At 48.9% G+C, this 26,848-nt stretch overlaps 1 protein-coding gene across 3 annotated transcripts in view; it reads right to left on the reverse strand.

Annotated features, from left to right (window-relative positions):
- Positions 1 to 1,538: 1,538 nt before the first annotated feature.
- B3GAT1 (beta-1,3-glucuronyltransferase 1) overlaps positions 1,539 to 26,848 on the reverse strand; it is a 37,350-nt gene continuing 12,040 nt past the window's right edge. The window contains exons 2-7 of one of the 3 annotated variants that reach the window (XM_064470866.1): positions 16,626 to 16,744; positions 16,324 to 16,470; positions 12,932 to 13,440; positions 10,030 to 10,326; positions 3,091 to 3,208; positions 1,539 to 1,839 (exon numbers count right to left, since the gene is read on the reverse strand). In XM_064470866.1, the coding sequence (XP_064326936.1) occupies positions 3,122 to 3,208; positions 10,030 to 10,326; positions 12,932 to 13,440; positions 16,324 to 16,470; positions 16,626 to 16,629 (1,044 nt within the window). In that variant the 5' untranslated portion in view covers positions 16,630 to 16,744 and the 3' untranslated portion in view covers positions 1,539 to 1,839; positions 3,091 to 3,121. The remainder of the gene's footprint in view (positions 1,840 to 3,090; positions 3,209 to 10,029; positions 10,327 to 12,931; positions 13,441 to 16,323; positions 16,471 to 16,625; positions 16,745 to 26,848) is intronic. The other 2 variants (XM_064470868.1, XM_064470867.1) reach the window with 2 other exon arrangements.

The raw sequence follows: 26,848 nt of genomic DNA on the forward strand, positions 1-26,848 counted from the left end.
CAAATGCTTTCTATCCAAGTAGCGCTTCAGCCAATGCATCTAAAGGAACATTTTTGTAAAGGCTACGTAGCAAGGCTTCTGTGGCTGGGAGCGAAAGAATGCAACTTTTCCCCAACGGTTTTGGTATACAGTGGGAGAAAATAACTTACAAAAAATATTTTTTTTTTAAATATTAGGAAATATACAATATCATTCGTCCAAGGGGAGACTCCTGCACTGTGAAGCTAACAATCAAATCTATAGCATTTTTAATAGTTCTATGTGTTAGGGCTAAAAATAACCAAGTCTATTTCCAGGATTACATTTTCCCTCAATTCAAAGGTAAAATTGTGCTTCAGACCTTTATGAAAGAATTGGAACAGTGGGGGTTGATCAAAGGTTTGACAACAGCTATGAAGGGGGAGGTGAGTTTTGGTTTTCTTTAGAGGGGCTGGAGGTGGGGAGCAGGGGTATGTTGTACCTCAATTTCTTCCTCAGCAAGTTTGTCAATCTCAAATACAGAGTCAACCAAGGTAGTAGCACCCAGGTTCCTCTTCTGCACTGCTCAGTCCTGTGTCTCTCACTGAGAAGCAAAATACAGTGTCATCAGAGAACACCCTTTCATCAATGCTAGCTCAGGTCCTTTGATGTTACAGACCAGGGGAGAGGTGACTAATGTTCTACACAGATAGTTTTTCAACCTACCTCAAGCCGGGTGCTGAAGAAACAGAGCACTAAGCACAGGATCCGCTTTACAAGGGTGCTGCTCTATCCATCAGAAGTTAACTCCTGAACTGCTCCAGCGTGGCTTTTCACGCTGGTAGCGCTGCAGCAGTATCATGTGGCCCTGAAGAAGGCGCTGGGGCTGATGGATTCATTCCAGTAGAACGGTAAATGCACTAAAAACAGCTTTTGTCATTCAATCCCTAGTTTTAAGCAGCTAACTTTATTTTTTAAGAGTGGAAATCTGGCTTTGTGTAAGAGCACCCTTCAGAGAATCCCATACCTAATGCTCATGTGAACCAAATTAGAGATAAGCAGAACCAAGATCTGAGCCTGGATGAAATATTATGGTGTATGGCCACAGCAATCTCATTAAAACCCACTTCCAGTTATTTTAGCATGGATGAATAGAGAACCACACGCTGTAAATGTAACTCCATCCAGGAACACAGAGGTATGTCAGAGTGCCCTCCAAACCGTGAAACTAATGACGGGAAAGGAGAGGGAATACAATGAGAACAGAGATACTTAATGGATTTGTTCTAACCTGCCTTGCTTTTCACCCTCCCCCGAAACCTTCCTGTCTTGTGCAGCGTAATAAACACTGATTAAAGTAGGTTTAAAATTAAGGGCTAAGGTGCCATCTCAGAAGGCAGCTGTCCCCTCCGTGAACAGAGAGCTGCTTAGGCTGTTGCACACATAGCCGCAAGGTACGTGTGTCTCAGGAAAAACAAGTCATCGGGGCCAACACGCTCCTGTGGGCATTCTCACCCTTGCTTTCAGGTCCTGTAAAACAGCCCCCTCAGTCTAGGCTGCCGTTCCAGCTGGGCCGTGTCTTCAGTGCATCGTGCCCTGCATACGCTTCTCCCAAACCGAGCATCTCGCGAAGCAGCTGGTCTTGTACTGAAGTTGGTGTCAGTCCTGTATTTTCTGTGCTTTTTCTCCATCTCCAGAGCGTCTGGTTCTGCTCAGAGTCCAGGAGGAAGGGCAGGGGAATCCGGGTAGTTTATGTATGCAGTGTTGCTTGTTTTCAGTACGCTAAAACTCTTGGAAGTCAGCAGAGGTCCTGGCTACTGCATGTCTGGCTGGTTGTATGCTGTGGAGAGGAACCTTGCAGGCTGTGCATGAAGATATCTTCTGCAACAGAGACACAACCAGCATGTATATTACCCTTTTGCCTCGCTGCAGTTAGCTGCCACCCCTTGGAACCATCCCAGAACCCATCTCCAATTGCAGATCTGTGAGTAGTGCTGCTAGGCAACTGGGTGTTGGTGAAAAGCAGTTGTGACAGCGCTGGAGAGCTACGGCCTCTCTGCAAAGCTGCTATATATAGTGCAGATAATACGCAGCGCAGGCTTTCCGCTGCTGTCCTGCCAATGGGCCGCAAAGGCAGGCCACTGCAGCAGGCAGGGCTCCATCCACTTAGCCCGAGGCAATGTGCTAAAAGAGACCTCGGTACTGTTAAAAATATACCGCTGCTGAGCAAATCTACCCCTTTGCTGCTCTTCTCTGTATTTGAGATGGGACGAGAACAGGCAGCAACCTGCCCTCCCCTCCAGGCCTGGTTCTACACTCCAGCTGAAGGGAGTTGTGCATGTCTGTTTTCTCCATAATGATGAACTATGCAACGTAGTCTGGATGCAGACACAAGCAAACAGCCCATCCTTCGCTCTGGCAAACCAACTGCAGAGCACACCCTGGAAATACAGACGCCTAAACGCACCAGGATGCTCAGGTAATTAAAGATGAGAAGCCAGGGCATAAACAAACGAGCAGGAAGCCAGCCATCAACGTGCGTGTTCTTTCTTCCTTTCCAGGGATGAAGACAAATGTGCTCACCTTAGGTAAACAAATACCCCAAGTGGGGTTTAATCCACGCCCTCCCTTACTTGTCTCTGACTTTGTGTGGCTTTGTTGTGGATATAAATTAAACTCTTCCCTCGGTGGCAGCTCCTGCCTGACTTAAAAATGCTTTCACTGATATTGCCTTAGCTTTCCTCAGGTGTTTGTAGGTGGATGAATCCACATCCTTCACCCTTGTCCTTTAGCTACATTAGTACAGTTGATAAGGCAACCTTCTTGTTTAGACAAGGGTTTGGTTTTTCTAACAATGTAACTTCCACCTAAACTCTTGTTCCCTGGATTTCTCTTCTTTCCCCAAACCTCTCACCAGCTATTTCCCCTTTAGCAGCCTGCTTTAAAGACGAAAAAAAGAGAGAGATTAACTAATGGTCTTAAGAAGTTTTGCAGTAAGGGAAGGTCAGAGATGTGAAAAATGGAAAGTAAAAAGCAGATTTAAAAGAGCTTTTGTCTTTTTCTTGAAATTGTTCTAGTATTTTCCCTTTTTACTGTTGCTTCTCATTACTTTTCAAAAATGTGAGCTCTTACCAGGTGCTGGTCTCCGCTCAGCCTTGCACAGTCAGATTTCCACGTTGGGATCTGTGAATCCTTTCTTCCCCTCGTTCACCAGCACAGGCTTTTCTGTCCTCGTATGCCAGACTAAAATCTGAAGAAGCCAACAGAAGTCATTAGCTGCATCTCTTCACTGCACTAACAAATATTCTTGCACATTAAATCAATAGTGCAATTTAACCATCTACCCTGGAGCCTAATGGCGCATTCACAGCTGAAAGGAGGTTTGCATAAAGCTTCATTTAGGCAGGCCTACAGCTACCCAAAATGCACAGTGCACAGAAATTACCCATTTTACAGTGTACTGTCTTGGGACATTAACCTGCTCCTTCCATGTAGTTATCAACCATCTTCCTCGAAAGGCTCATCAACATTTTCAGTGGTGTAAGGCAGTTCCTTCGTAACCGGAGAATCGTGCGCACGTTTCCCCACGCTACCCTGGTTCTTAGTTACCATGGTACTGCATCCTTGGCCAGCGAGGAGATATTTGCCAGGCTCAGAGTGGGAATGCAAATTCTTGCCACTGCAGGTCATGTTGTGACTCATGCGTTAGAGGGGAGAGGGAGTTATCCTGAGCACCACCAGCTGCTCCAGTCGCCACCGTTGCCTTTGGTTGTGTGAAGCATTAAAATGGATTTTTTTCAGTGTGTCTCTGAAAATTCATTATTGGAGGGAAGGTGTTAGCCTGCTTTCTAACCTCACTATCACATCTTTTTGACTTTTAAATTCTTTTAAGACCCTAAAAAGATGCGAGAGTGATGCTGAGCTGAGAAGTACTTACTGCTGCTCCGGTTCTTTGTTGCAAGCTCTTCTGTCTCAGAGCTGCAAGATGCAGGAGATAGTTACAGAACACGCCCCTTCCTCCCACAAGCTCTGGACTCTACACAGACTTTTCATAACCCAGCAAGCACTAGTCTGCCACATCACCTCCAAAGCCCCGTACACATTTGCTTTGAAATGCTGGCCCCACGCTGCCTTCCGCTGTTCTGTAGCAGGTACAGTATGTTGCATCACTTTAAAGCCCCTCTCCAACTTGCTTAAAACAAACTGAAGCTTCTGCTAAATGCTTCCCTCAGTCTTAGCAGCAAAGTCTAATATAGATCAACATCTGTGGAGGCATACTGGAAAAAAAATAAATTAAAGAGGTGGTCTAACATTTTTGGAGGCGGGGGGGAAACTATTATAGGTAAATAGTTTCTGCTAGCTGTGCTGTACAGCTGGCACAGACGGTTCTGGAAGCTGTTTAAAATATTCTCCCCTCACTAGACTCAATTAAACTTATTGCTTTGCTCCTAGAACCTGGATTTCTGGGAGCAGCTTTATCCCTTCAGAGCTACAGTTTCCTGCTTCCCTTCACCTGTTCACATTGATATTTCCTACCTTGCGGGGGTTTCCCTCTTGTTGCTATGGCGATACTCTGCACATTTAATCCACGTATCTGCAAACCATTTCATACCCAGTCCCTGCTTTTCTGAAAAACGAGGGCATGCTCTGTTTCTGAAGGATGAACAAAGCACTTTTCAAACCCTCCTGGTTAAACAGGAGCACCCCCACCTTCCCAAGAAGCTGTTTGACCAAATTTGTCTCTGATGTGAGAAGTCACCTCCTGTGCAGAGCTTAAATCTCGCCCGCTAATACTAAGGCAGTAGAGACCAATCGCTGTTTGGAGTGGGTCCAAAAAACCATTTAATCGCTCCCCCACAACCACTTCAGAGCCTGCTTATCAAAGTTAGCCTTTATTACAGCCCTGCTCACCCACTGCAGCAACGCTGCTGCAATTACTGCGTTACTTTCCTGTGAAAAGGCAAAACCAAACAGGTCTGTACAAGTGGCTCTCAGTGCTATGCAAGCATCAGTTGCGAGCTCCTCAGCCAACAAACAGAATGTATAAACCTTAATGCAGCCCAGGTGCTAGAAAAAGCTTGTAGCCGATTCTTTCCAGCGGGAGCAGGTAAGAGCTCCTTCCACTTCTGACACCGAAACACCTAACCCCGCTGATGGCCAAGGGCTGCACCCTGCCAGGAATGGCAGTCACACTTAAACAACTCTACGTACTGCATAAACAGAAGACCACAACGACACGTTATTAGCGTTTCTTTAAACTGGATCCCACTTCTGCATTGTTAAAGCCAAGGGCCAAAAAAGACAGTTATATTAAATTAACTAAAATGGACCAATTTTCAGTTTGCGGCTTGATACAGCAGCTTCTACCATTTTTCATGCTGTGCATGAAAAGTGCACACTGCAAAGTGGGGGGGAGATCACCGTTTAGTACAGAAACACCTGCTTGTCCTCTCAGCCAATTGCTTGATTTTTTCCACAAGCAGTGCATTTGTTTTATGCCTCAGGGACGCTCTGGCTCGTGTGAAAAGCACAGCTTGGAAGGGAGAAAGCAGGGAGGGGCACCAAGTGCCTGGCTTCCCCTGAACAGTGGTTTCATATGGGTCACCTGAGGGGCCCCCCCTTAAAAATCTCTGCTACCGCGAAATGCTTCCAATCATTCACAGCTTTGCCATTCAGAATCAGGGGACTCAAAACAGATCTGAGAGATTACAAGGATTCATCTCCATAGCTGACTTCTGCACTGTCTTCTAACAGGAAATTAAAATCAAACAGGCAAGTCGACCTACGGTTGAGGGGGTCACAGGGTTTCAAGCGCACAGACCCTCCGTGGAGGGTTTCAATAATTGCTATTTGAAATGGAGACTGTGCAACGTGAAGAAAAAGAGACACCAAGCTGAAACGATGGATTTGCTTCCTCTCAGCTTGTGCTTAACCAAATTTCTGCAGACTCTCGTAGGCATCGTGGAGGCCCTCTTCTCCCAAAAGCACATCCATTGGTATAAAAAAGATTGCTCCTACCCGTAACTCTTGCTTTTCTCATGTCAAGAGAATTGTGGCCACTGCTATTAAATGAGCTCAAACAGAAATCTTCAACTGTGTAATTACACCAACTTGAAGACTTGTGCTTTGTCATGGGTATTATAGGCAAAACATACAAAACCGCAAGAGAAGAAAGGGTCACAGCAGTCTAATTTGAGCTATTGCAGCTGCAGCACAGATCTGAAGGTCCACCGTGGAGCAGTGCAGGCAGGCAGTGCTGCAAAACCCGAACTACTCTGGTGTAAATTACAGCTTTCAGCTGTGGTACAGGGGATGGCATTGGCGCAGCAGTTCTGGTGACTAATCAGGACAAGACAAAGCCAAAAGAACCCTCCAAGTTCTGCACGTCTGTCATAAAAATCAACAGCTCGAGCACTGGTGTCTTCACTCGTGTGCGTGTGAAGCTTAAGCAGCAAAGCGCTGCCGCAGAGCAGCCAGGATACTGAGCGCTCACTGCAAGCCTCTGGCCACAAACCCACACGAAGAGGGGAGCAGGAACAGCCTAACCCCAAAGGGGACAGATCTCCTCCGTCCGTACCCTACTGCTCAGCCCCTGAAAGGCAACGAAAGCAAAGAGCTCGTGAGGGTGATTCCCCTGCCTGCCATACGTAGCACCACAAGATAACGTCAGGAGGAAGCAAACTACTCCTTTTCAAGCTTTCTTGCCTTAGGCTGACGTTCACCCTCGCTCCTGCCCATTCTGAGCCAGTTTTAGGTCTGTGACACCACAAAGCAGCCAGGTCTGGTCTCCTTTTGCTGTGCAATTTCCTGGCTGCCGCTGGGCCCAAAGGCTTGGTCTCCTCCGTATACGCAAGGATTTATTCCCCTCTCTTTTCTCCCTGCTCTCTAGCCTGTGTCTGATCGCAACCGGTTATCCCAGCTGTGGCATTTCATGGTGCCCACACACACCCGGCCTCTAAGGCTCAGGGAGGAGCCGTTCCCGGTCCAGCACAAAGCTGCCAGCCGATTCCCTTTCATAACATCCACATCAGCACCGAGCTGCTAACCCTCAGATTTAATCTCAGATCTGACTCAGCCAAGAGATAAGGAGAGAGGAGGAATGACTACTTTTAGCCACCACTTCAATCCCGGTGAATTGCTACCGAGACCACGGAGTGCACAGAAGCCTGTCTCACCCAACGAAACATACCTACCCCTATCTCGCTGGAGAAACAAGCGGCTCCAGGAGCAGCCTCATTTCCAATGATGATGTATTTTGTGGTCTGTCCTCTTGTGCCAGCCCACGCTGAGGCTTTTTCAATAGCTGGGGCCACTCAAAGTCTCTCTCCTTTAAGGGCTCCTTGGTTGAGCACACTGCAGCTTGTTTCTTCAGGTGTTAATGGAAAATGGGGAGCAGAATATGTCCCAGTTACACCAATCTTATGGGAATAAAGAATCTCAGAGCTCTATCCTGTGTCAGTGGATTGAAAAGAGTATGGTTTGCTTTGGGGGTGGGTGGGGAGAAATGCAGAAGCATCAGAACACAGAAATATGTAGCACGCTTGCAAAGCCTTGGTTCCTTACAACTCCAGTATAAACCAACCCTTCCCTCCTGATAAGGAGGGATAAGTCTTTTCTTTCTCCTTGGCAATTAATAATGACTTAATTTTCTTCATCATTTTGGGCAGTTCCCAAATCAAAGAAAATAAGCAGGAAATATGTCTTTGGCCAAAGCTTAAGCTTTTTGCAGGAGTGTGCGTTTGTGGGCTGAATTCTGATAAATATTACAAATAGCAGCACAGCACACAGGGAAGGCAGCATCTTTGGAGAACAGATGTCTATGCTTATCTTACATATTCTCTGATCCCTCCTTACTGACTGTATCTGAGCACATCAAAAATTTTAATGTAAATCTCACTGCAAAGCAGGAGTATGGTTATGCTTCACAGAAGCAAACCATGGCAACGGCTGGGAGCGCACTAGCACAATGTGAAAGAAGTCTGTGATTTGATGTTGGGGCAAGAAGACCCCAGACCATAGCCTACTTTTGTCCTTCTCTGCTGCTTCTCTGGACTCACCTCATCAAACAGGTGAGCAAAACAGCGACCGGGAAGTGGTGGCTGCTGTCATCAGCTCAAAGCAGAAAGGCAAAGCTCAACCTGCAAAGCAGGCAGCATTCAGTTCACAACAAGGACCCTTGTAAGATCCCCACAGCCTAGCCAAAAAGAGAAATGCAGTCTGCTTCAAACCCTGGCTAGCAGCTCCTGCTTCCTCCCCACCTCTGGCCTGCAGCTCGTGTGTGACAGCACCGACATGGCAGCCTGTCTGACAGCATCATTTTTTTCCTCCTGCCTGGAAGCAACCTTTTCCTTCCTCCATGTGTTCCTCCTCAACCGTCACTTCCTGTGCCCAGCCTTTTAACCCAGTTTCTTTCCACCAGTTATTTACAGCAGGGACAATATACCAAAGATTGTGTAACTGGGCATGGAGTAAACTCCCCTAATCTTCTGTACACCAGCCTAAAATCAACCTGTGCATCTCCCTTGTCCTGCTGCAAACACTTATTCCCAGCCAGTGCTTTCTTGTTAGCTAGTAGGCCACGCTCCGCCCAAGAACAGAGGTCTAATTTTAATCCAATCTCTTACCCCACCCTTGGGAGATCATCCGTGTTATTTATCCCAGTGCTGGACAGCCATAACCACACACAAGTAGACTTAAAAGATGAGGCAGAGCAGGTAGCATATAATAAACAAAGTTGCTCTTCCACCCTCAGCTTCTCTTCCCTATTCCTGGACTCCTTCCCTGAGCACTGCTGAACATGTTGATCCTTGTTTTTTTCCGCTGCTGGGGGCTGTGGAGCACTGCTGATGGAAAGCAGAGACAAAGGGTATTATTCAAAATTTTTTCCTATCCCAAAAAGGGGTGGAGACCTGGATCCAACACCGGGTCTGTTGGCAGTAACAGGCTATTTGCAAAAAAAGAATAATCCTCCTGGGATAATTAAAAAATAAAGACTCCCTAAATCAGTCTGGCTGGTGCCTGCTACAGGCAAAGGCGTGAGAGTGCTACACAGGGGTCTGATCTCAGAGGGACCCCCTCCACATCCGCGGCGCTCAGTGGACCCACTCACAAAGCTTTCAGAAGCACTTGACAGCACCTCCGTTGCTGATGTGCTACGATTGATGCCTGTCACACTAACCGGCATTGTCTCATTGTATCTCGCACACTCCCCTGTCATTTCAGACAGATATCCATCTGTTGTCTCTCATCCTAGAGCAGGAAGTCTTTAGGGCAAGAACCATCACTGTGGTCTGAGTTTCTATGTTACGGAGCACATAGGGGTCCTGCTCCGTGACCTGGTGGCTCCTATGCAATGCGTACAGTCAAATAATTAGCAGGCATTTGACAGCAGTAAAATCCCCCCACAATGAAGCTTTATGGAAGACCCCTAGAGCTCAGAGCAATATCCCAGGCATTAAAACATTTCTACATTATCTCTGGCGCAGAAGGAACCAGGCTGATGTGGACGACTACAGCAATGTCGCATGGATGTCAAGAGGGAGAAAGCAAATCCGTGGTAAGGCAGCGATTGTGTGAACGGCCTTTCCCCGCACCAGGAAACACGGTGGCTGGTACTCCTGGGCTAGAGTTCGGATGGGCTCCAGAGGGCCAAATCGCACCTGATGCTGGCTTAGCACAGGAGCATCAGCACTCAGAAGCCCTCCTCAGGGATTCACATAAAACAACCGACATACATTTCACCTATGGAATTCCCTGCTCCAGGGGATGAGCAAGGCCACAGATAAGCCCACCTTGGAAAATAATGATATTTTCTAGAGGTAATATAAGTAAGAGGAACAGTTACAGGGGTGAGAAGACTCCATATTTCAAGGCCTATGGCAGTTGCTAGCAGCCTGAAACCAAAAAAGATAACTGCCCTCCACACATTTTAATACATAATTGCCCGTTCCCAGCTCCCTTGCAATGGGGATGTGCTTCAAATGCAGAGGACAAATGACTGGATGATGGGGCTGAATGGGTTTTCTCCCACCTCAGGATCCTTACAACCCATGTATGAGGAAAAGACCATACCTTGGTGCAATTGGCAGCTTTCGGCTCAAGGTCGTTCAAGGTCACTAGTTCCCGGAGCAGGCTGCTCTCTTGGTACCCTCCCTTCACTCCTCGCAGTTTGAAGTAAGCCTGAGATCGCTGGAGGATCAGCCTGAGGTTCACAGCAAACCCCGCCATGTCTATAGCAAAGGGGCGATGGGGGTCGAACACAGTTTTCCAGCCATAGACCTTCCCTGCAGCGTTCACTTTGGGTGACTCATAGCGCAAGCCACCGACGAAGGCTACTGGCCACACTGACACCTTTCTGGTGCTGCGCATCTGGAGGCAAGGAAAGAGAAGGGTATGGTGGGTGTGCGCAGAGGGATCCCTAACGCACAAACCAGCACCCCAGCAGAACCACCTCACCTTGCTGACTGTCCTGCAGGAGGCGAACGTCCCTGAGCTTCAGCACAAACCCTAGAGCCAAGAGCCTGGGTTATGTTGCCAGACGCCCTCTGTGGCTTGGACCAAGCGGCAGAGCTCATTACTCACCTGTACCAGTATGCACATCCTGGAGCTGGAGAAGCAAAGTGCTTTGGAAAGTGGCAACTAGCAATAGCAATAGTAATGGATAGCTACTGGACCAAGCAGGAGTTCAGCGCTAAAAACAAAGCTGCCAATAAACAGCATAACTGAGGTTTAGAGTGGTTTTTGTCCAAAGGTCTCAGAACTGTGGGGCATCTGTCCTCCACATGAACAGCCAGGAAACCAGGACACAGGAGGGAAGCACCCTGCCCAAGGCCACCTGGAAAGGCAGGAATGGCAAATCTGGGAAGAAAGGTGCTTTTGCTGAAAGCTAAGGAGTTTGAACTGCAATCTGAGCCACAGTAAGGCACAGAGTGAGGCGCTGCAGCCTTAGCCCACAGTCTCAGGGAGAGCTGAGCAGTGCAGCCTCGCCAGAAACTCCCGGCACGCAGGACCGCGCTTTGTAGCTGCTCCTACTACCCAGTGGGACAACACTGGACGCCTCTGCTCCCTGTAGGGTCAACAGAAATAGATAGGAGCCATCAGGGGACACTTCAGATGCCTGCACTTGCCAGTGCAGATGCTTGCCAGTCTGCCTGCTCACACGCCAGTGCCCTGTTCTGCTCTGCCAGCACGCTCGGCCTCGCCTTCTGCTCTCAGCCCAGTGTCTTAGATCAGGGAACTCCCAGAGCTAATCTCATCACTGCTAATTACTGCAAACGAGACCAGAAGCGCTCTGGTACTTGCCCTTCTGCATCATACACATGCTAAGGGCAGCCCCTGTCCACGGGGAACCATAGTGCGTGTCTTCTGCATTTCACAGCACATTTCATTGGCTCCATGTGACCTTAACTGCAGCTACAGATCAGAGAGGAGAAGCCTCTAGGAGCAAAGCACACGGGTGAATGAAGGAACCCTTTCTGCTTTATTAATGTGCAGTGTCTGTCTCAGGATGCTGCCAGAGCCAGCCTCAAAGCGGGCCGCGGAAGAGAGACATTCAGTCTGAATTTGCTTTCAGCCTTAAAAGCGTGTATATTCCTGTGGCCATCCAAGCTAAAGTGGAAGCCGTCAGGGAAGGGAAAGGGGTCATGTATGGCGTGAATAAACAGATCCCTGGTATGAAAAACTGGGGAAGGAGGCAATCCTCCTTCCCTGTCCCTTGCTGCAAGAGCTCGGCCTCAGGAGAGGAAGGAAACAAGTCCTTTCTGAGCTGGAAGCCAGGTGAGGTACAGTGCACCTGGCACTGTGAGACCATTGCATACCTGCAGACTGGGAAAGGCACAGGAGTTCATTTAGAGCCCCAGTAGGAGTGGAACAAACAGCAACGGTGGGAAGTCGCTTGGGAACCTTCCCCTGCTCAAGCCTGACAAGGCTGTCAGGTCGTGCTGAAATTCATCCTGCCATCACAGTTCCTGGAGCCGCAAACTTCCAGGCTGAGCTCTCAGCCCCATTGCCTACTTACAACAGCACGAGGGACCACCCAGCGTCCCCAGACGCTGCAGGAGGAAGAGCTCCGGAGGGGAGCGCAGCACACACCTCCCAGCAGAGAGACACCCCTCTCCGAGGCAGCGCATGAAGGGCTCTGCTCTTCTGGGAGGAGAGGCAAGCGCTGACAAACGCATGCTCCTCACGTGTGCAGCAACCCAGGGACAACCGCACAGAGCATCTCTGAACAAGATGTCCTGCAAGCCTGCGACCGTGCTGACACCGTTCAGGCGTAGCTCTGAAAGGGCTCGGCTACCTCAGCTGGGGATCTGTGCAGAGCAGGCACCAGGCTCTTGACAGCTACAGAATTTAACCAGTGGACACTCTGGGATGAGAGCAAACAAATGCAAACAGCAAGCAAGGAAGAGAAACCCCAGGGACTCCTCAGCCAAGAACAGACATGAATTAACTTAACAGCCAGCCAAGTGCAATACATCGGGGTGGTGGAGAAGAAGGGTGGATAGCACCTGATCAGGAACCAGCCAGAAATCTCCTCCAGGGTGGGGGATGGAAGGAGGATGGCTAAGGTTTCTTTTGCTAGGCATGTGCTTCTGCACACGCACGTTGGACAACAGGTGATGTTCCAACCCTAACAAGGCTCCCCATGGGGAAAGGCTGCTCCTCATTAGCTTTCTTTACAGTAAAAATTATCTGCCTCCTGATCACATGCAACAGGATAAACTGGGGGTCCCGTTACTTCGCACAGGATGATGCCTTTGACCCTGGGAAACACACACTTTGCAGTGCCAAAGTGACGAAGCTCCAGAAAAAACTTCAGGGCAGCTGCAGTGGGACCACCATACAGACAAGACGGATCCAGAGCTCAGGAGGGGATGTACACAGCATCTCCTCAGCTCGCTGCACAGCATCTTTTAGACCCCACATGCTAATCCGCTGTGTTCAGCCAGTTGGGAACCCCCCAGCAGGGTCTTACCTCCTCAAAGAGCTCCAGGCTGTAGGTGTTATCATCATCGGCAAAGTAAACAATCCCAGGCTGGCTGTTATTTTTGTTAAAGGTCTCTCTCAGCCATCTCAGGGCAAGGTTCCTCTGCATGGTCCCCCGGGGAATGCGGGGATCCCTCATGTCTCCCCGCAGCTTGTAGTTGCGGGGCGTCTCCACGTTGAGGTGGGTGTAGTTAAGCCCCGTGTCCCGCAGCAGCCGGGTGATGAGAGGCGTGCGCCGCTGTGAGTCCTCCACCAGGATCCAGTGCAGGTTCGGAACATGCAGGAGGGTGTTGGCCAGGCGCGTCAGCTCTGCCTTCTGTACGGGCCGGCTGTAGGTGGGTGTAATGACGTGGATGGTGGGAAGGGTGTCTGACCACGGGGGTGGGCGGGTATAAACATATTCTGTCCTCACCACCTCCACAATGTCCCGGTCCGACAAGCAGTATTCCTTGGAGTCCAAGCCTGCAGCGAGATCACGCCGGGAGTCACCACCATCATCTGAGCAAGGGTATGAGAGAGAAGAAAAAGCCGCATGGACTCAGTCCTCCAACACCCCCCGCCCCGACTGAGCCACCAGGCTGCTTGCAAATAGCACGTCACCCTCATGGTTTCAGAGGAAAGGAAACAAGCTTGGATGGAGGCTTTAATAAATAAGTACACAAATAAATAAAGGAATCAGGGACAAACACACACGAGAAAAGAATTCCTGCTGTTAGAAAACCAGCGCCAAACGAGGCCTGACAGCCCAGGACAACGCTGCAGTTGAGTGCTCAGAATAAACAACTTCAAAAAGCACCCAGAAGAGACAGGTTTGTACAGCAATTAGGTCTAGATAAAGAAAATAGCAACATGGATTGATGATCTGTCATTCCTGAAGAGCTCCAGTGCTCTGCGCACCGTGCTCAGCAGGACAGGACTCGTGGCTCTGCACTCAGGCAGCGGCGCACCAGGCTGGGAGGCAGGGAACTAGCTGATGGAAAATACCGAGGCACCGAAGATGCCCCAGCAGCATCGTCTGGCCAGGATCCTGCAGTACCCCACCGCTCTCCTGACAGGCCTGGGATGGGGCACAGGGAAGCGAGGAAAGAGGCACTTCAAATCCAGAAATGGAGAGTAGAAACTAAAGCCTATAATTGTAGGCTTTTTCCTGCAGAGACTTTCACCTGCCTCTGACTAACCTCTCCTCAAAAAGACCCTACCAATCTCTGAACATAACAGCCCATTCAGGAGTGCGGATGTGAACAATGAACAGCACATATATAGGATACACTGAACCAAACATATAAAATCCTTGCAGAGAGACTTGTTCACAATCAGCTCACGGGAAAAAAATGTTCACACACCTGTCACTTTCCCGGGGTGTGACTTTCGCACATTCATACCACTGTAGACCAGCAGGAATACCATGGTCTACAGTTAGGAAGACTGGCAGAGATGAAGGGGCTCCTCCATTCAGGATATAAGCCAGCTGTTCTCTAGTGGGCACATAATACTTTGAGCAATACATTTTGCAAAACCAGCTACTACCAGGAACTTCAGATGAGAAAGAACGGGAACAGACAGACATTAGATCTGACCCAGCAGGGTACTACCTATGGTTTTTTCATAGCATGTTACTATTCCAGCAGCATAGACTTTGATATCAGCCCTGAACAGAATGAAGGCCTCATCCTCCGTGGCACTGATGAAGGGAGATGTGTATCTGGTAGGGGGGGACAGGGACAAGCTGTCCTGAACGTGTTGGTATCAGGCCCTATACAAGGCAAAGCACATCAGCATCACCTAGCAGGGCTCTCTGAAAGCAGAGAACGCTGGAATCCATTCAAAAATAAATCTGCAAAATGCATTGGACACAGACACAGATGTAATTAGCCAGGACGGTGCTTGAGACGGTTTGCAAACCCCTGCAGGTCAGACCCTCAGCTGTAAATCATGGCATGTTACACATGCCGTTCTGTGCTCGCTAGCGTATAGAGGCACATCTCTTTCAGCACCTGCTACCAAAGGATGTCAGAAACACATTACAAGAGCAAAATGATTTCTCCCAAGAGCTTTCGGGTTGGTCTCTATCACTGCTTATTTTCCACTGGGGGCTCAGAGAGGCAGAGGTGGAGGAAGAGTCTTACCAAGGTCATCGGTAAGTCCAGGGCTGAGTCAGAGCAGTGCAGACTCTGTGCTGTAACTTCAGTGTCCATGGCCATTCACAAAAAACAGCTCCTAGTTTTTAGGGCATTGAATCAAAATGTATACTGGCAGTGTATTCTTAGGAGCCTTTCAAATCCTGTTTTAGAGCCCAGTAGGTCCCTCATCCTCTGAAACACTGTCCACCTTCCAGAGGGGATCACAGTCATTTTTCCCTTAAGAACTGCCCACAGCCTCATGGGTGGCTGTCAGACCTGCAGGGGGAAAGGTGAGGCTGCTCGGGACAGACTGAACTTATGGCAATTCAAATTGCACGTCAGACTGTTCAGCAAAAGGATAAACAACTGTGGAGGATGGGTGGACACACTGAAATGAAAAGGGGGGAGAACCTCCCAGAGAAAGGGACCAGGGAGGGAAAATGAGCTGGCCTTCTTCCCTGCAGACAAGCTTCCCAAGCTGACTCACCTGCCCTGATGCTTGGCAGAAGGGCAGAACCAAGAATGAAGAACCTCAGTAGGCAGCATGTCTTCTTCCAGCCCCCAAGAGCTCTCACAGCCCTTAGATATTGCTGCTACGCCAAGAACAGGATAAACACTAAGACCCTTCTGGCCAGAGAGGGTCCCTCAGAACTTCCTGCATTCATCTGATTTGGGCCAGGGCTCTGTCTAATGCTCTGCGTGACAGGCAGCATGGAAGCTGACTCTCTCATAGCATTGTAGCTCCACCAAACAATCAGGTGAGATGCTGGCTCTTGCCTTCTCCTTCAAGTGCAAGAGCACCAGTTTGCTGCTTTCCTGAGGACACTTAAAAATGCTCTTTGCCTCATGTCTCCCAGAGCTGCTGTCTCAAGTGGCAGCTTTGTTTCCTCTCCTCTGTTTTTTGCAGCTTTCCTGCTGGACCAACTTGTGTGCAGAACGCTGCAAAGGCCAGCAGGAAGGGACTCCTCTTACGGATCATCAGGGAACAAAGAAAAGCATCTTCCTCCAGTACTCTGGGTTTAGGCTATGAAGAGCTCTCCAAGTGCAGTAAGCATATCACATGGCTTGGAGTTTGATGTCTCTGAAGAACCCCCATGATCACTGGGCTGTTGTTCCTACAGCAGAAGTGAGGAGGCTTCTGCATGAGCATGGGCTGGGAGCTGAGATGAGCATGGCTGCCATGGAGAAATGAAATGAGAGAGGAGATGAGGATGAGGGAGGGATGCACAGACTTGGCATGGGCTGGTTTGATTTCTCTCACCCTTGTGCACTGCAAGCAGTGGAGCAATGGTGCTCTGGTGCCAGACGGTGATTAGTAGTGTCCAGGGCAGAACTATCAGCACGATAGCCAGGATGTCTCGTCTCTTCGGCATCTCCAAGACTGACTGGACCCACAGCTCCTCATTACCTGACAGTGAAAACCCCAGAGACAGAACAGCAGAGCACATGGAGAACAGAAATAAATGGGCAAGAAGGAACAAGGACAGAGAGAGAGAACGCGAGAGAGGGAGAGAGCAGCAAAGGCGACACGACTCGTAGGTCTTACCAGTGCTTACAACCCACCCATTGCAGAAGCAGGTTTGGAGGAACCTCAGCTGCTGAGATCAGGAGCAGGAGGGCACTTCTACAGGACACTGCTGGAGCTGCCAGCAGGAACCTCAGGGACTCATTTGGAAGGAAACCTGCAACACAGAGCAAAAGTGAGTAGACAGGGAAGCGAACTAGGGAGCTGCTGCATAGACTCCACAAATCCTCCTCAAGAAGAACGAATCAAACTGGGGCAGTGAGCAACAGAAATGTGTCTCAACCCCCCACAGAGAGATGCCTCCTGGGTGTCCAGAGCCTTGCTTTCTTTTGCATCCACTTGTCAAGCAAGTCCCTTGCTCCAGCCAAGCAAAAGTTGCTCATTGCCGCAGTGTCTGAACCATCCCCCAGCAGAAAAGGACCTTTCATCCACAAGCCAGCCAAGCCTCACAACACCGCGTGCTAAGGCCGAGCCCCTAGGAGGAAGCAGGGACCATAATGACCACATTACTCGCCTGACACATCAGCAAGTACTCTGACCCGCCCGGCCCACTGCCGCTGCCAGGCAGAGCTCGCAGGGTGACTGCACCTTCGCTCTTGGGAATACAGGTCCAGCGAAGCCAGTGACCCTGCGCTTTGCCCATCATTGTACTCCACTCAGCAAAGACCGTCCCACTGGCATCTTTGATGCAGCCGGTTTTAAATCAGGCTTCCAATGGCCTGTTCAGGTTCATTTCTTCCATCTCAGAGGTGTTGCGACTGGAGTATATTAAACTGCCACAATGGCTTAGTTTGATTCAATACAAGCACATACAAGATTTAAGCAGACTGTATTTTATCCAAGTATCTTGGCAAGCAAAGTACATCACTTAGCAGGGACACGCACGGTGGACAGTTTGCAAACATGGGTAGCAGTTTAGTACCACGGTTCCCATGTGGGGGAATGCATTATCCCGCTGCTAAAAGGGCTGCATTGCAGACAAGGGAGAGCCCTGAGAATACCGCAGTCGAAGGCGGGGAGCAGTCTGCTCTGGGGAAAAGTACTGATCTCCCAATGCACAGCCTCTGGCTGGTGAGTCACTGCCACTGCCACTAGTGCCCTGGAAACTATCAGACCCCCTCCTTAAATCAGAGGGGAGCCCCTCAAGCTTGGGCTGTAGATATGATGGTACTTTGCAAATGTTTTTTCCGAGACCCTTGGAGCTTGCTCTTTCTTGGTTGCATGAGGCAGTCATGGAGAGATCAGGTTCAAATCCGTTATTAGCTCAATTTGGATTGATCTGAATTTCCCTTGGCCATGCCTTGGCCACTGGGCTGTACAGTCAGCCTCCGGCACTGAGCCCAGTGAAAGACTTGAAGTGAAATGGCTCCAAGAACTGATGGGTTTTCCTTTTAAAGTGCAAGCAAGCGATATTGAAATTGCTGGACAGAACCTGGTTCTTCCAAATTAGCAATTCAATCACAGAGATATTAATATAGCAGGGCAAACGGGGGTAGGGAAAACACAGGTTGGCTTTTGTCCTTAAAAGGGACATGTAAATGTCCTTCAACTAAAGTTTCAGTGAATCCATTTTTTCCCCACACATCGAAAAACCTAACTCATCAAAAAATTTCCAGCCAACTCTAGCAAACAGCCAGTTCCCCACCCAGAGGTCTCGCATCAGGGAGAGACCTGCCACCTCCCTCGCAAAAGCCTGTGCCATAGATCACGGTGCCAGCATCTATGGAGCTGAGGACCCACCCTCGTCGCGTGTACCCACCCTCCTCCGGCACAGAGGCAAAGCCTCACTCAGGAGACCCTCATCAGAAGACACAATCAGCTGATGTGCTGGCAAACTGCATTTAGGAAATGAAAGGAGTTTGTGGTGGATCAGGACAAACTGCAGCTAGTGAGGGTGATAAGAGGGAGCCAGTCTCCTGGAAGGGTCTCCAGAGGAAACAACCACAAACCTCTAAAGCAACCACCAAACACATCTGACTCTATGGAAAGTAGGGTTTCCTGCAGTCATGTATGGGAAACCAGAAGGAAAGAGCTTTTCACAGCCCAAGGATATGCTCTTTGCAGCCGGACACCCTGCAGACTTCCAAGGAAACTTCTCCCAGCAACATGGATTTGCCCCTAATTTTTTTCAGAATGGGAGAAAGCAGCCTCATCCAGACAAAATAAACCAGGGAGGAAGAGGAGGAATTATTCCAGCAAACATCAGGCTTCTGCTGCATGCCTGTCCAGCTCTCGGAGCCAGAGAAAGCCCACTGGCCTAGCACTGCCAAAGCACACAGTGCCCTCAGGAAAGAGCATCTGGCCTCATCCTTGCTGTCCCTGCAGTTGCTGACAGTGCCTGAACAGAGGGCACTGAGCACCAGCATCCTCTAAATCCTCTAATAAAGACAGAACATGTCCCTTGAGCATCCCTGTAGGGCAGAGCCGTAAGGGGTAGCTCTGAAAAGACTGAACACCTTGCCTGGTAAAGTGCCTTGGCTGCAAATGCACCAAGGAAAGGACTCTGCCACTGAGGAGGGGGTGGGAGGAAATGACCTGCTAAAAGAGCCATGCAGAGTCAATTCACAGCTTCTGGCAAGCTGCCACAGGGGCTGGCATGCATCAAATGCCCCATTTGTCAAGGGCAGCTTCCTCCAAATACAGTGCTCTTACCTTAAAGATGCCTTTTCCTTGCCTCCTGCCAATCCAGACACAACCCATCAGCGTCCTCCCATAGGACAGGCTGGCCCTGGGCTGTGTGTGATGGAAATGGGCACCTTTGGGCTGGGGTGCTACTCTGATTTCCATCCCCTCAACACAGGGGAACGTGAGCAGGCTCCAATGATTTGTGCATTGGTCTCTTCAGGATCAATTCCTTTTAATTTGCTACAGAGCATTTAGCAGCTCCCTGGTCAATCATCTTGTCACTTTGGTGCTCCAGCTGCCAAGGGCCAACACGGCCCACTCGTGCCCCAGCAGAGAGCTGTCGGCTTTGCCCTGCAGCTCTGCTGGGGCTGGCAGCTGAGAGCTCCCGGGGACGGCGCTCCGAGCCGTGGGAAGGCTTCCTCCCCATGGCCGAACGCTGAGCTCCTTCTGCGCCATCAGCGACTGCGGGCTGCAGATGCGAATCATATACCCCGCGCGCAGTGGCTGTAATTAATGGTCCCTTCCCCATGCATGTGCCCAAAGGGACACAACCCCAGTATAAATCCGAATCCCAGATGGTGATGAGGAGAGCATGGAGCCGCAGACCACAGCCTGACCCCCAGTTCTGACCCACGCTTCTGCACACCGAGCTGCCTGCCGGCATCCGCGGCGTACCACGTCCCCTGCTCTGCAGCAAAGACGTTTGCTCACTGTTAATTCCTGGAGCAATTTGACTTTATTGATGACCCTGAGAAGCCTGACTGAAGGACATCGTAAGAAGTCTCTTGGGGCTGCTGTGAGCACTATGAAATCTGGATCCTGATGAAGTATTTCAAGTGTGTCCCCTCCCAACACACCAACGCAATTGAGGGCCTCAGTGCAGGGTGATGCCAGTTCTCGGTGTAACAAGGCCACGCTCCCACCTCACCGTCACACGTTAAAGCTGCAAGAGGGGAAATCCATTTTCTCCTGCGAGTAACATCAGCTAGGAAATACACGGTCACCTGTGATTTTACACTGCTGGTGAGAGAAGTCACAGCTTCACAGCCCAAGACAGACGCCTTGCTCTGCATCCAAAAAACCCCTTGCTACCAAAGCCAAACGATGCTTTTTGTTGCTGTTCATGGCGCAAGTGAGGCTAGCCAAAAATTAGTCTGGGGAAAATTATACTCCTCTTCAAGGCATTCACTCTACCCCTGCCCCACCATAATACCACTCCCCTTTTCCCACTGAAAACATTAAAAACAAAACCTGGCTTTGTTCAGATTGTCAGTTTCCAGCTTCTGCTATCTCCTCCTCCACAGGGAAAAGAAGGAGGAGGAGCAAATTTAAACAAGAATTAATTAAAAAGATCAAACTCCATTTTCCACTACAGAAAGTATACTTCCTTTTTGTGGTTTTGAAAAATCAGGCAAATGACACAAAAGACCAGCTCAAATGTAAGCGACTTTGGGGTTAAAATACTTCTAAAATAAAGGTGTTTTGCATAGTTTGGAAAGACTTTCCTTGGCTGAAATATATTTTGACGCACTGCAAGCAGAAGGGCTATGCCACACAGTGGAAGAGATTTCACATCCTCCGGCAGAGGGCAATGGTGTCAAGGCATGACAATATTAAAAGGGCACTCATCTAATAAAAAAGCTTTTATAAATCCTGGAGCCACGTGTCAGTAACATGCTGGATTATTAAACACCGAAGGTTCTTTTTTTAAATCAAGTTAATTGGCGTCAGCTCTGACACTTCTGTAGGAAACACTGATTTGATCTGCAATCTGGTTTCTAGTCAGTTTTTACCTTCATTCTTCCTCTGGGGCTGATCTGCCCCAGCATCATTACCCCTCGGTTTCCCCGTGTTGAACAGAAGTGATTTAGAACATGCTAAACTAAAGAACTGCTTGAGTTGAATTTGTATACATACATAAGTCACCGGAGTACAACTATTGTCTAGATGTAAGAAAAACACACACACAAAAGCCAAACAAACATCCCAAACACTTACTCGTGTTACAAAACAGCCAGGAAATAACAAACACAGCCAAATCCTACACAAAAGCTTTACAAAGAAAATAAACAGTCATACTTTAGGATCCAAAGTGTATTCTCACTAATAGCTTTTCCCCCTGGGCAAAGTATCCCTTAAACCTAAACACAGGGTTTCTTTCACCTTCGCAATAGCAACTGGTTCTGATCTCTGCTGAAAAATGACGCAGGAGGGGCACAAGCCAGAGCTGGTCCCCCCTCAGCCCACCTCAATCCACTGAGCGGCTGGACCACAACCCCTGCCACCCAACAAACCCTTCTGAATTTCTGAATCCAAGTTCACACGCCTGAGCTGGTCGCCTTGCGCAGACGACGACTGCGGGCGTACGAGCGCAGCACTGTCACGCCCACTTTTCAGGTGAGGAAACTGAGGCACAGGGCAATCACGGCTCTCCCGTGCAATTGCACAGCACGGCAGACGCAGGGGACGCGGGTGGCTGGCCCCGGGTGCTCCGTCCGCAGCCCTGCTCCTCTCCGCGCCGCATGGCAGGGGACGGCCACGACAAGCCTCTGTCTCAGATTTTGGTATTTGGCAGAAAAGGCTTGTAAAGCACAGACTAAAAATAAAGGTAGTAATAAAAGCCTCTTGCTCGTTAATTACTCTGTAAGCCATTACTGCCTAAAAACCCCATAACTTTAATGGGGGCTATTATAAGTATAGTAGCAAAACTGTGGAGCTAATTACTGTTTAGTTATTAAGCAGAACATAGGCAGAACTGAGTAATGAGCACGCAGAATTGCTTGTTCTTTGAGGATTTAATCAGGGGTGCTAACCTCAACCTCAGATTCTCCCACCTTGTGGGAGAAAAGGACAGAGGCTTTGCAGCCCAGCCCTCCCAGACGGCCGCACGCTGCCACAACAGGCAATGCATCAGCCTTGAGCTAGAGCTGATTTGTACAATGCAAAGCTTGAATTGCAGGTCAAGAAAGGGAGTGAGGATGATTCAGAATGTTTCAGACCACTATTACCAGTCTGCCAGCTAGAGGAGAATCGGATTCATCCAGGGGAATCAAAAATGTTGAGGCAATGCAGACTGGGTCTGCAACGGAGTGTGATGGTTTGCATCACCTCTTCATCCAGCCTTTGTTTCCTTCTTTTAAAAAATTAAAATCATTCCTGTGGCCAAAAATAGAGAAATACCATGTTGTTCTTTTTTTCTTTCTTTCTTTTTTTTTTTTTCTTAACACAAAAAGAATAGGAAAAATCAGAAATATTGGAAAAGCCTGGAAAGGAAGCTTGGTTTTAGGAGGCTGTTTTTCCACTCAATACTTTTGTCCAGCTTCACCTACAAAGAGTAGTTCTGTCACTACACTTGCCTTGGCTACACAAACAGGGGCCACCCCTTGTGTTTTCCGAGCCGCTAGAGAAACTGAGGCACAGAGATTGCAGAATTTCCCCAACCTTGCAACAGCTGAAGCAAAACTTGACCTACTCTCCCCTTCCAGTCCTGAGCCCTTCAGCCCTGTTGCAACAAATGGTATCAAGATCACAGATTATCTCACAGAAAAATATAACATTAACCAAGCTTCTCAGAACAACACTTAAAATTTAAAGCAAGCGTGAGCAAAGTGGATCAAGGGAGCTCAACACAAGCACAATTAGCTTCTGTAACTTATTGCCACAGGATACTAAGAAGAACAAGAACTTAACAGGATTCGAAAAAGGATTAGTTGTGTATGTGAATAAACTGCATATCCAGAATTAGAATGAACCACCCACCAGTTTGGAAAACATATAAACCCTTGAGTTTCAGAGATTCAGCCAAATTTTAACATGCATCAGAAACTTTCTCTTCTCCAGATTAATCTTCCCCCCATGCTGCTCCACCTCTGCAGACGCCAGTAGAGGTGGTCAGAGCTAGAAACAGGACGGGAGATGTGATGGCCCTGCTGTTTTATGCTGACTGAGCTGCCTAGTCCCAAGATTTCACTGCTTCCAACAGCAAGGCAGATCTTTTGTTACATCCTTAAAAGATTTAATGCATTGTCCTAAACGTGTTTGCTTTCCTGTTCAGGCTCTTACACTGCAGTCGTCACCACTGTGCCCAAGTGCTGCCCAGGATTTCTCGAAGATCCTTAGCTACAGTCACTGCACTTGCTTTCCTCGTTGCTCCAAGGACATGCAGGGGAATGCCTTGGAAGGGGCAGGCATCCCTTCATTACAGTGCTTCTGAGGGGGGTTGAACCTGGGCTTTGCAATCTTCTTGCGATAAGCAAGGCAGAAACAAAAAATGTGTCGTGCACTTGGCAACAGAAAGTGGCAAGATGTGAATCCCTGGTGCCTGGGAGAGTCTCATCAGTCTTGGCCTGGCCACGCAGGAAATCCTGTCTGTCGCAGAGGCAGCGCTGCCCTTACTGCTTTCAGAGGACGCACTGGTCTATCAGTTGGGATTGGCAATGCTTGGCCGAGACTCTCTGTCAAGCCAGAAAAGCTGTGGGTTGACTCAGGTCTTGGATGAGAAAGCATTTACAGCACCCAATACTTCTTGATAAACGGCTGCGCTTCACACATGGTTTTTAAAAAGCATCTCCATCAAGATGAAAAGCTGTTTGACTTACAGCCCACTTCCAAAATAGAAAGACAACTGGGAGTTGTTTTCTTAGGAGAAATGCTGATGACACCCATGAAAAGTTGTTTGATTTTCTTTAAGGTTGCTTGTGGGTGAACGCTGAATGAGTGCTGGGGAAAGAGTGCTCCAGCAATTAGCTCGTTTAAGGGCTTCTCCATCAAGTCTTCTCGCACTGGTAACACAACCATACCTTGAGTTATCCCCTTTGCTCATCTAAGACAACATCAACATTGTCGGAGACAGACATATTTCCAGGCTCTCTATTTCCACCTCTGTGGTGTGAATATTTTGTACACCGCTGACTTCCATAGATTTGAAAAAGTGACACTAACAAAGGATGACCCAATTTCAACATGATTGGACTAAATTCCACAGCTCCATAATAGGCTTTGCCTAGGCTTTGTCCAAAGGGTTTGAAGCCACGCGTTTCTGCACGATTCCTCACGTAAGAGAGGTGGCAGGCCATAACGACCAAGCCTCACCTTTCCAACCAGCAGGCCGGTGAAGGCTGCTGTTTCAGGACCTGCAAGACTGAATCATTGAGCCAAACATGTCAAGCTAACACCAGGCTCCCTGTGGACTTGCCTTCTCCCCCTACCCAAGGCAGCCTAACAAGCTAAACATGCGTAAGATAGCTGGGTGATGAAAGAACGGATGTGGCTGTCAGAAAATAGACTGCAACGCTTGCTAATGCTCTAGTAAGATTACCTCACCGCCACGCAGTTCGCAGCTTTTGTTGCTAGTGGCTGAGAGAAGTCCCAGGCTTTCATACACTGTCTAAAATCAGGGCGTGGGATGCCGTGGGTGCACCTGAGAACCCCAGGCTGGTGGGATACACCGGGGGCTGCCTCCCATCACATCGGCACCCGGGAAAGTTCACAGATATGACCATCAGATATGAAGAGCTGTGCCCGGCAAGCCACAAGCCCTAATTTTATCTCCCAGCTGTCTCTGCAATATGTTCCCAATTCCAGACCTGGAGATGAGGCTGCTCACCTCCCACACACTGTTGCCTCTTGACTCGCCGGGGAGACGAGGCCGGGGGAGCGAAGCAGGGCTCACCGCCCCGCTCAGCTGCGGGTCAGGGCCTGCCGCACGTGGCGCACACCTTGCAGCATCAGCTGGAAGGCAGCCCGCCAGCTCTGTACCTGAGACCTGGCTTCATAGCCATCAGCACTGACTTTTAATTACTGAGCTCTTCCCTTTTCACCCCTGAAAAGAAATAAATCCTGCTCTATTTAAAAAGAGTTATTAATAACCTCATTCTAATGCATAAAAAAAAGGGGGAAAAAGAAGCCTTGCAGAGCTAGTGAGCAAGCTAGCCCTCTCCTGCTGCAGCAAGCCACCACTGTCCACCCTAAACACCTTAAAAAGGGATTTAGTTTTCAAAACCGTATTTTTTTTCTTTTTCAATAGCAAACATCAAGCATCTTAAAGCAGGGCTTTTTCAAAGGCTGGAAAACAATACCTATGCAGGCATCCAAATTCCCCGTTACTTTTGAAAACACCAGCTGTTATAAGGTCAAGTCCCTGAAGACACCACTGAAGTAAAAACTGCTTTGCAGGAGCTGTTGTCAGAGTTGCTTGACAGTGTGCACGTCTCCATGCTGAGAGGTGCTCCGGACAGGCAGCAAAGAGCATCCATTGCCGTGGGAGCACAGTGGTGCTGCTCCTGCTTAGGGGAGGCAGAATGCTTTTAGCACACTGAAAATTCACACGTGGTGCCTCCTCCGCACTCCTTCCCACAACGCCACTTCCAACACGTGCTGCGGAAGCCTGGAATTAGTTGCTTTGTATTTCAGAGGCACTGAGAGCAGATATGCAGGTAATTCAAGCTGAAGAGCTTCTGGCTATAAATTCACGTATAAATTTCTGCCTTATTGCAAACTACCTTTTCACTGCAGCCAAGCCTGCAACAGGGCCAGGGTTCCCAGGCTAGCTGCTGCACCCTACTCAGGCAGCCTGTTAGAGTCCTTGTTAGCTGCTGCCCGAGCAACAAACCCTCCAGCATCACGGCATACCCCAATGCCGCAGAAATACATTTATATCGTAGCAGCAGTGCTTGGAGGGACAGGGCCATTCACTGAGCCACAGAAATACTTCTCACAGATTTTTCTCTCCTATGGCCTTGTGGAACAGACCTAGCAAAGATGCAGCATGGTGCTCTGAGCTCTCTCAGCTCCCTGGTTAGCAGTCGGTCTAAAAATCATAGCCAAAACCATTACACCAACCGACAGAGAAAACCCCCAGCTCCCATCCCCATTAGATGCTTCTTTAAAGAGATGAGGCTCAAATCCTAAGCCCTGCTCAGTCCTGGGTGGTCAAACAGGGCATAGAGAGTCTGACAGCCTGTGACCCCTGTGAAAGTCACTAATGGGACTGAGGGATTAACATCGATTCTTTCATGTTACAGCATGGAAAGGGAAGGGGGGGATCTGAGATGATAAAGCAAATGCTGAACTATAATTCAGCAGCTTGCAACACAATCAATCACCGCTTACAGTTCTGCAGTCCATTAGTACAGCCACAAGCCTACACAACCTTCTCATTGGAAGCAGGAAGGTCATTTTAAAATTATCTCCCTTTGATTTCTGGTCCCTGCTGAAATTCAGCAGGGTCTCCTAACCCTACTGTGCCTGCTGAAAGGAAGCACACAGGGCTTCCCGTGATGCACTTGTCCTTCTTCCCTCACCTTCTTTCTCCACAGTGAACACGGAGGCTTTTTCCTGCCTGGGAACCTTTGACATGTCAGAATAACACAGCCCATCTTCCATTTGAGAGGCATTTGGAAGGAAACAATTTATTTTCTTCTACTAGCACAAAAACCCCACATGCCAATCCAATAAACCCAGAGCTATTCCAGCATTGCCCAAGGAGATGGGATTTGGCTCTTAGTCTGTCTCTTAATGGGAAAGGCACGGGCAAAATCTACCAGTTTGTCCAGCTTCCAATCTAAGCCTGGTTTTGACTCTGGCTTCCCCTGTGGCTTAGTTATTTTGGCTCACCTGCACCTCAGCTTGCTCTAGA

This window comes from Phalacrocorax carbo, chromosome 21 (assembly GCF_963921805.1).
Source record: "Phalacrocorax carbo chromosome 21, bPhaCar2.1, whole genome shotgun sequence".
In the NCBI taxonomy this organism is placed as follows: Eukaryota; Metazoa; Chordata; class Aves; order Suliformes; family Phalacrocoracidae; genus Phalacrocorax; species Phalacrocorax carbo.